General features: G+C 42.0%; 1 protein-coding gene across 4 annotated transcripts in view; it reads right to left on the bottom strand.

Moving 5' to 3' along the window:
* Positions 1-1,544: 1,544 nt before the first annotated feature.
* The window catches only part of c41h5orf22 (chromosome 41 C5orf22 homolog), a 36,556-nt gene continuing 27,941 nt past the window's right edge, over positions 1,545-10,159 (bottom strand). Inside the window, exons 10-12 of one of the 4 annotated variants that reach the window (XR_011954993.1) lie at positions 2,835-3,003; positions 1,979-2,157; positions 1,545-1,814 (exon numbers count right to left, since the gene is read on the bottom strand). Coding sequence is in view for 2 of the 4 variants with exons in the window: in XM_072560336.1 (XP_072416437.1) it covers positions 8,221-8,303 (83 nt within the window). In the remaining 2 variants the exon portion in view is untranslated. Of the gene's footprint in view, positions 1,815-1,978; positions 2,158-2,834; positions 3,004-3,929; positions 4,022-6,002; positions 8,304-10,159 lie in introns of those variants that run through there. The other 3 variants (XR_011954992.1, XM_072560336.1, XM_072560334.1) reach the window with 3 other exon arrangements.

Below are 10,159 nucleotides of genomic sequence, written 5' to 3'. Positions count from 1 at the left end.
TTTTTGAGTGTGTACATGATTAGAGTCGGCTGCTTTACTTCCCACTACTCCAAAAACTAATCCTAAAGTGAAACAAAAACAGAAATTGCTGGAAAAGATCAGCAGGTCTGGCAGCATCTGCAGAGAGAAATCAGAGTTAATGTTTCAGTCACCCTTTCTCAGAATTCCCCAGTAATTTGTTTCTGATTTATTTTTCCAGCAATTTATGCTTTTGTTTCTGATTTACAGCATCTGTAGCTTTTTCGGGTTTAGTCCACTCCAAACAACGAATGCATCGAAGGGACTGCAGCGAGTACATCTGAGGCAGAGAGACTTGCAGAAGCTGTCTTTCACACTGGCCTTATCCTGCCCCATATGAAACCCTCTTCAGGGTTAAAATACCACATCTAACTTTTCAGTTTTTCTCCAAAGACATTTTGGTTTTGAAGACAATGCACCTGCTGCTTTGCTCTTTATCACTCAAAATCCAGTGCAATATGGACTTACCACCAAATCCCTTAGTTCCTTCACTGACAATCTCAATAGTGTCACTTCATTTGTTTGATTCACTCATGGGATAAGGACATTGTTAACTGAGCCAGAACTTACTGTCCATCTCTAAATGCCCTTGATAAGGTGGTATTGAGCTGTTTTCTAGCACAGCTACAGTCCATTCTTTGTAGGTCATCCCACAATGCCATTAGGGAAAAAAATTCAGGTCCTTGACCTAGCAACACTAAAGGAACAGCAACATATTTCCAAGTCAGGACAGCGTGGAGGGGAACCTGCTTGCTCCCTTGTGTCCACTGCCATAGAGTCATACAGATGTGCAGCATGGAAATAGACCCTTTGGTCCAACTCATCCATGCCCACCAGGTAACCAAAATTAACCTAGTCGCATTTGTCAGCACTTGGCCCATATCCCTCTAAACCCTTCCTATATAGCCATCCAGATGCCTTTTAAATGTTGTAGTTGTACCAGCTTCCACCAATTCCTCTGGCAGCTCATTCCATACATGCACCACCCTCTGCGTGAAAACGTTGCCCCTTACATCCCTTTGAAATATTTCTCCTCTCACCATTAACCTATGCCCTCTAGTTCTGCACTTCCCCACCCCAGGGAAAAAACCTTGTCCATTTACCCTATCTATGCACCTCATAATTTTAGGTGGAGGGGGCTGGTTTGGTGGGGTGCTCTTTGGAGCGTTGATATGGATTGATGGACCAAATGGCCTGCCGTCACACTATAGAGATTCTATGATAAAACTCTAGTTTCATAATATCTGTGCAGAAAATAAAACTTATTTAAATGTGACCACATCTCATTGTGGAAATTTGGAAAGAAGAGAAGTGACATTCTCATGACCCAGAATCCTGGTTGGACCATATTTAAAGGGGTCTATGCAGTCTTCTTGAGAACTGCTGGTTAAATAAAATGTCAAGGAATAGTGTTAGAACTGAGAGGCCATACGCCTCAGGAAAGACTGAGACTCTTTCCTCCAGAATGATGGTGAGAATACAGAGCTCGCTTCCCCATGGAGTGGCTGAGGGGAGTAACATCAATACATTTGAAGTGAATCCTGAGGAGAACACAAGGTTTATGATGACTGTGTGAGATGCAATTAGACGGGAGAAGATCCATGTAGCAAACAGAATCTGGAAAGGAGCAGTTGTGTTGAATAACCTGTTACTGTAAAATTATTTAAATTCCATGTAACATGATACATTTTCACTTATGATTTTGGCTTCACGTAGTGTAGTGTGATAATTCCATCAAGAGGGGCTAGCACTTCCAATTCAAACACAGAGTGATGATGAAACAGGTTTGGCAGCATCTGTGGAAAGAAAAACAGAGTTAATGCTTCAGGTCCGATATGACTCTTCCGTAGAGATACATTTAAGTCCATACATTAATGCGACAACTTTCAGTTATTTTGCATTTTCTAAAAAGTTGGGAAAACATCTGTGAAATTGTCAAAAAGGTGTATTTCAAACTTACCAATCATCTAGCATCTTTCCTGACTCCAATGATTCCTGAAAGATTACCAGCAATGCTTCTTGAGTGGGTTATTTGATTTGACTTATTTGAGTTGATTTATTTATTGATGCTTGTATCATGTTACAAATACAGTGAAAAATGTTGTATCGTGTCCCCAATCTCCAGAGCCATCCCAAAACCTAGAAAGCAAACCAAAACATAGAATATAAAGGCAGAAAGTAAAGAAGTTTGACGTTATATTCCTTCTTGTTAAGTGCTGAGGCATGGGCCTGGATTCGGGTTCCTGTCATTGGCCGGGCTTGAGTTTACTTTGCTGCGCAGCTGCCCCAGGAGAGAAGTCCCCATCTCGCCTCCACCACCATCCTCATGGTAATGCCCTCTTGCAGCTGGCTCCCAGAGCTCCTGCTCCTGGCTCCCTCCCAATGGAGCTGCTTTCAATTTATTAGTGTCTCAGTTCTGCGCCTGGTGGCTGGGAGAAGACATTGCAGTTGCACCTCTTTTTCCACCTGTGGACTTGAAAGATCGTGCAAAGACACAATTATCATTAAGGTGCAAATGGAGCAGCAAGGTCAACGAAGAAGGGCTCCCCAGTTATTTGAGAACTGCCACAACCTGTTGGCTAATTTGTACTGTTCTATCAACAGCTTCATAGAACCAACATCTAACTCTCAAACCCCTCTGAGTTTCATGTCACTGATGCATTTTCCCATTGACCTCTTCACAACCAATCATCTCCTGATAGCCAGCCAACAGCCCAATGTATCCCTAAAACTCTGATCCCATGGGATCTTCCTCCTCTTTCTGGATTTTGCATACTTCCTTAAAACCCCGCTAATCAACCTGGTGCCATTCATACCTCCTCAAGACTGATCTTTTCGTCTTGTTCTTGTCCCATCATCTTCTTCTTCCATCTTGCTCCATCATATAGTTTCTCTTATTATTTTCTCAAACACATGTGTGCGTTTCCTCCTCGTGCTCTGGTTTCCTCCCACAGTCCAAAGATGTCCAGGATAGGTGGATTAGCCCTGAGAAATGCAGAGTTACAGAGATGGGTTTGGGTCTGGGTGGGATGTTTCTTGGATGGACTCAACAGGTCGAGTAGCCTGCTTCCACACTGTAGGGGTCCTAGGATTAAGGGAATTTCCCTCAGTGTATTGGGAATTCTTTTTTGGTTTACATATGGAGATCAGCAATTTCTTATAATAATTGCATCTACTGATCCAGGTGTATTGCTGTAAGTGTAAGGACTGGTGATGGAACCGAGAAAATAATCTGTGAAGGTGGCGGGGGGGGGGGGGGGGGGGGGGCGGGGGGGGGATGAGGGGGGGAAGAAACCTATTGAAACAGAAACAACGGATGAACAGAGTAGCTTACCTGAATTTATGACTATCCAGGTTAGGATTGCTGATGACATTCTTTGAGCTGTGATTATGGAACAGTGTGAAAACAGCTTGTGAAGCAAAATCTAGGGGCAAATGTAGGCAGTTCCAAAACTGACATTAGGAAAGCATGATTTAGATTAAAGTTATTAAAGTTATTCCTCCCAATTTTTGGTATAACCTTAACCCCATTCTTTATAACATTAGGATATAAATGATTATCCTATTTGTGGTGGCTCAGTGGTTAGCACTGCTGCCTCACTGCACCAGGGACCTGGTTTCAATTCCAACCATGGGTGACTGTCTGTGTGGAGTTTGCACGTTCCCCCTGTATCTGCATGGGTTTGGCTCCGGTTTCTTCCCACAATCCAAAGCTGTGCAGGTTGGGTGAATTGGCCATGCTAAATTGCCAATAGTGTTTGGGGATGTTAGGTTAGGTGCTTCATTCAGGGGAATGGGTCTGGGTGAGTTAGTCTTCAGAGGGTCGGTGTGGACTTGTTGGGCCAAAGGGCCTGTTTCCACACTGTAGGGGTTCTACTCTAATCCTGCTTCGTATGACATTTGTGGAATACCTGGGGAAAAATGAACTGAATGGTGCAAACACTCGGTCTCAGGATAGGAAGAAAGGTCACCCTCAGAGTGTAGCAGGAGGTTGGCGCATCACCTGTAAAAATAATCAAACTTTTGCATAAACGTTTGATCAGTTCCTCATCCATCACTTTAAACATTCACTGATTTACAAGGGTGTTGCCAGAGTTAGAATGTTTGAGCTATCGGGAGAGGCTAAATAAGCTGAGAATGTTTTCTCTGGAGCATCGGAGGCTGAGGGGTGACATTACAGAGGTTTGTAAAATCATGAGGGGCATGGATAGGATAAATAGACAAGGTCTTTTTCCCGGGGTGGGGACATCCAAAACTAGAGGGCATAGGTTTAAGGTGAGAGAGGAAAGATGTAAAACAGACTTAAAGGGCAACTTTTTCACGCAGAGGATGATGCATGTATGGAATGTGCTGCCACAGGAAGTGATGGAGTCTGGTGCAATTACAACATTTAAAAGGCATCTGGGTGGGTATATGAATAGGATATGGGCCAGGTGCTGGCAAATGGGATTACATTAGGTTAAGATATCTGGTCGGTGTGGACAATTTGGACTAATAGGTCTGTTTCCGTGCTGTACAGCTCTATAACTCTAAAACTATGACCACCAATGCACAGTGTTAGTAGAGTGCACCATCTCCAAGATGCATTGCAGCAAGTTTATTCCGACAGCACCTGCTAAACCCATGGCCAGATAGATGGGAACACCGCCATATACCTATCGAAGTCACACACCACTCTCACCTGGAACTATATCAATGTTCATGTGGACGTATTTTCAGCACACAGATTTCAGAGGTTCAAGAAGGCAGGACATTACCACATTCTCAAGGGCAACTAACATGGTGAATAAACATTTATTTTAGCGAGTTTTGAGAAGATTTGAAGTTCAGGTTGAGGTTTTGGCTGTAGGTTTGCTCGCTGAGCTGGAAGGTTCATTTCCAGACGTGTTGTCATCCTACTAGGTAACATCTTCAGTGGGCCTCAGCGAAGCAGTGTACATGATTCCTGCTTTCTATTTATATGTTTGGGTTGGTGATGCCATTTCCTGTTCTTTTTCTCAGGGGGTGGTAGATGGGGTCTAACTCAATGTGTTTGTTGATAGAGTTCCGGTTGGAATGCCATGTTTCTAGGAATTCTCGTGTGTGTCTCTGTTTGGCTTGTCCTAGGATGGATGTGTTGTCCCAGTTGAAGTTGTGTCCTTCCTTATCTCTATGTAAAGGTACTAGTGACAGAGGGTCATGTCGCTTGTGCTAATCTCATTTACAAAATACCTTGCAAGAACTGTAACAAACACTACATTGGACAAACAAGCAGAAAACTAGCCACCATGTACACCAACTAGCCACAAAACAACATGACCCTCTCTCACTAGTATCCTTACATAGAGATAAGGAAGGACACCACTTCAACTGGGACAACACATCCATCCTAGGACAAGCCAAACAGAGACACACACGAGAATTCCTAGAAGCATGGCATTCCAACCAGAACTCTATCAACAAACACATCGAGTTAGACCCCATCTACCACCCCCTGAGAAAAAAGAACAGGAAGTGACATCACCACAGGAAATGAATCACCACAGGAAATGACATCACCAACCCAAACATATAAATAGAAAGCATGAATCATGTACACTGCTGTGCCTGAGGCCCACTGATGGTGTTACCTAGTAGGGTGATGAAATATCTGGAAATGAACCTCCCAGCTCAGCGAGCAAACCTACATCCAGAACATTTATTTAGATAGGGAAACTCTCTCAGGCATGGGTTCAGGATTACATATTCAATGCTGGTCAGTCTATTACTGTAGCCAGTGACAAAGTCACAGTTCAGCGATACTGGTAAAACATGGCAATACAGCAAAGGTCAAACACTGGGTGATGAATAACAAACTGTCAGACAGTAACTGGATGGAAAAGGAGATTTAATGTTCAATACAAATCAGAATACAAAGTCTGGCTCCCTCTAGTGAAATGCTATCCTTCACAGAAATATCCAAAACTAAGGTTTACTTGAAAAGTATTAATTTCAAGAAGTCTTACCTTCACTCCAATTAGGGAGATAGATGGTGGGAGTCTACATCGTCTTCGTTCAATTTTTGAATGCAGTTTATCCTCCCTAAACTAAAGATGGAGAAACAATACAATCCTTGCAGAAAGGATGAAAGAATGTTATGTTCCTTTGGTGTTTAGGTTATTATTCCTTCTGCTTAAGCCCTGACAACAGTCACCCCAATACTACATATCAGGGCATGTTTATTCATTTAACAAAGATTATTGGCAAACATTATGGAAATCACAGCCTAAAGAGTTGGAAAAGGGGCAAGATTTCTAAACACCACATTCCAGAAACAATGTGGACTATATTACTAGCTATCTTCCTCTTCTACTCCTCCCATTTTGTCATGGACTTTGTGGTTTAGCGCCTTGTAAAGTTTGAGACAGACCCTAACTAAAAAGAGAAATTGGCCCTCAGAAGTCCTAAGGAAATGAAAACTGATACTGTAATTGGAAACCAGAATACCTGGGGAGACTGAAGCTTGTTAAAAGCATGTAGGAGTCACCAGAGCTCAGTAGCAGCAGTTGATGACTCCAGTAATGCAGTACAGGTAGGTTGAAGGAGGGAGGATAGAAACAGAAGCCAAGGTTATGTCTGGATGTAGGTTTGCTCGCAGAGCTGCAAGGTTCATTTCGTTACCCTACTAGGTAACATCTTCAGTGGGCCTCAGGCAAAGCAATGCTGAAAATTCCTGCTTTCTATTTATATGTTTGGGTTTCTTTGAGTTGGTAATGTCATTTCCTGTGATGATGTTATTTCCTGTGGTGAAGTCACTTCCTGTTCCTTTTCTCAGGGGTTGGTAGATGGAGTCTAACTCGATGTGTTTGTTGATAGAGTTCCAGTTGGAATGCCACACTTCTGGGAATTCTCGTGCGTGTCTTTGTTTGGCTTGTCCTAGGATGGGTGTGTTGTCCCAGTCGAAGTGATGTCCTTCCTCATCCATATGTAAGGATACTAGTGAGAGTGGGCCATGTCTTTTTGTGGCTAGTTGGTGTTCATGTATCCTGGTGGCTAGTTTTCTGCCTGTTTGTCCAATATAGTGTTTGTTACAGTTCTTGCATGGTATTTTGTAAATGACATTAGTTTTGCTTGTTGTCTGTGTAGGGTCTTTCAAGTTCATTAACTGCTGTTTTAGTGTGTTGGTGGGTTTGTGGGCTACCATGATGCCAAGGGGTCTGAGTAGTCTGGCAGTCATTTCTGAAATGTCTTTGATGTAAGGGAGAGTGGCTAGGGTTTCTGGATATGTTTTGTCTGCTTGTTTGGGTTTGTTGCTGAGAAATTGGCAGACTGTGTTCATTGGGTACCCATTCTTTTTGAATACACTGTATAGATGATTTTCCTCTGCTCTGTGTAGTTCCTCTGTGCTGCAGTGTGTGTTGGCTCGTTGAAATAATGTTCTGATGCAGCTTCGTTTGTGAGTGTTGGGACAATTGCTTCTGTAGTTCAATATCTGGTCTGTATTTGTTGTTTTCCTGTAGGCGCTGGTTTGAAGCTCCCCATTGGCTGTTCGCTCTACTACGACATCTAGGAATGACCGTATGTTGTTGTTTTCCTCCTCTTTAGTGAATTTTATGCCATTAAGGGTATTATTGGTCTTGAAGGTTTCCTCTAATTTGTTTCGTTTAGTGATGACAAAGGTGTCATCCCCATAGCGGACCCAAAGTTTGGGTTGGATGGTTGGCAGAGCTGTTTGTTCAAGTCTCTGCATTACTGCCACTGCTAAGAACCCTGATATCAGAGATCCCATGGGTGCTCTGTTGGTTTGTTTGTAGGTTTTGTTGTTGAAAGTGAAGTGTGTGGTAAGGCATAGGTCCACTAGCTTGATGATACTGTCCTTGTTGATGAAGTTGGTGGTATTTGGTGTATGTGTCTTTGGGTCTTCTAATAGTGTAGTCGGTGTTTCCTTGGCCAGGTTAATGTTGATTGATGTAAATAGGACTGTTACATCAAAGGAGACCATTACTTCATCCTCTTCTATCTTAGTGTTTTTGATGGTCTTCAGGAATTCTTGGGTGGAGTGGATGGAGTGGTGTGAGCCTTCTACTAAGTGTTTTAGACTTTGGTGTAGCTCCTTGGCCAGTCTGTAAGTTGGTGTTCTAGGTAGTGATAATATGGGTCTGGGCTCCTGGTTTGTGAATTTTGGGTAATCCGTAGAAGCGTGGTGTGTTGTATCCATCTGGTTTCATTTTTTGGAAGTCAGTCTTATTTATTTCTCCAGATTTCTGAAGTTTTTTGAGTAGGGCTGTGATTCGGTTCTCTAGTTGTGGGGTCGGGTCTATCGCCACCTGTTGGTAAGTGTTATATCTGTAAGTAGTGAGTTCACTTTTTCAATGTAGTCTCTTCAATTCAGAATGACTGTCAAGCGTCCTTTGTCTGCAGGTAGGATAACAATGTTTTTATCTTTTTTAGTCTTTCTAAAGCCTTTCTTTCTCGTGTATTGAGTTTATTTCCTTCCTTTTATCTGCTTAATGTTGGTGTGACTATCTGTCTGATAGTTTGCTGGGTTTCTTCTGTGAGTTGGTTGTCTTTTAGTGTTGTTTCTAATGCTGCTAAGAAATCTTGTCCGCATCCTGACAGTTGTAATTTAATCCTCTTACTAGGATGGTTTTTTCCGTGTCTGTTAAGGGTCGGTCAGATAAGTTTTTATCCATGCTTCCTTGTTGTCAGTGTTGTTTCTTTGTGTAAGTTTGTCTATTTTTTCTGCAGATCTAGTTTTTTCATTTTCTGTGTTTGTCGCTGTCTAATATCTATGGCTTGTTGTACTGTGTCTATCCATTCATGGTCTGTTGCATGACTGAGTAAGGATTTTGATACAAAATGGCCTGGTTGTATTTACAGAGTCTGTTGTGGGCATCATTAATAATTTCTCTCAGCATTCTGTGGCCATTTTGCTCTGCTATTCTTTTGGCTAAAGGGTTGTTAAGGGGAATTGTATTGAGGACATTTAAGTAGTATATGTTTCCTTATGCATTCATGCAGGAAGTACAGCTGCTTGGGGGTGGTGCTCTGTCGGATGGCATTCATTTCCCATTATCGGGCCATTTTTAGCATATTGTGCCCATAGGTCTTAGTTTGGAGAAGATTTATAGCTCAGGTTGAGGCCCACTGAAAATGTTACCTAGTAGGGTAACGAAACATCTGGAAATGAACCTTGCAGCTCAGTGAGCAAACCTACACCCAAAACCTCAACCTGAGCTACAAGCTAATGTCTGCTATTGGAAAACAACATTACTCAATCTATGTCAGACCAAATTACTGCAGATGCTGGAATCTATCTGAAAACTACAAATGCTGGAGACCACAGCGGGTCAGGCAACATCCACAGAGAGATAGCAAACGAACTCTTCAAGTCTAGATGATTCTCCATCAGAGCTGATGTGAATTGTTAAGAGGGCAGCATTTATACAATAGTGTAGGGGGATGGGGTGGAGTTTGGAGGAGATTAGTTCAGATTAACTGGTTGGAACGTGAGAATGGTAGAACAATGGTGTGTCTAACTGCCAGTAATCTATGTCATCCAGACTGTTTGTACAGGTTCTGCAGGTGTCTAATTTTGTTTGGAGACTATGATACCCATGGTCACATGCTGCTGTTGGTTGGAAGTCAAGCTCAATTGTAGAAGACAAGGAGATGAAATTCTTTCTGAGGAAGACAAGCATTTTAAATGATTTTTATAATGGAGGTTAATAACCTATTTGCTGAATGATATGTGGAAGCAGTTTGCAAGATCTTATTTTAACCTATCAATTCATAGTTTATAATCAACTTAATTTGCCTTTTAATTCACATTCACCTTCTGTTATTTTGGGATTTTAGAGTGTAGGCAGTACCCAAGATAGTATTTTATGGTTGCTTGTTAGTTTGATTCTCGTATGGTAAAATTTCTTCAGTTCCAAACTGTGGAATATTGCTGTGCTACATTCTCCTTGCAAAGAACTAGATTTCAGATGTTTTTAAAAGAACTATAGGTTTCCTCTGAGATCATAACTTCTCAATCTTCCACGCATTGCTGAGTTATAGCTCATCGCATGGAGTCAATAGGAAATCTTAAATAAGGGCAAATTCACCAAGAATTGTGACATTCAGTTAGGAAATGATGAAAATGCCTGAGCTTCAAACGTTTCCCAACCCACATCTACAG

This window comes from Chiloscyllium punctatum, chromosome 41 (genome assembly GCF_047496795.1).
Source record: "Chiloscyllium punctatum isolate Juve2018m chromosome 41, sChiPun1.3, whole genome shotgun sequence".
Classification (NCBI taxonomy): Eukaryota; Metazoa; Chordata; class Chondrichthyes; order Orectolobiformes; family Hemiscylliidae; genus Chiloscyllium; species Chiloscyllium punctatum.
Note: the sequence above shows the minus strand (reverse complement) of the source record. Positions and strands in the feature narration are given on the sequence as shown.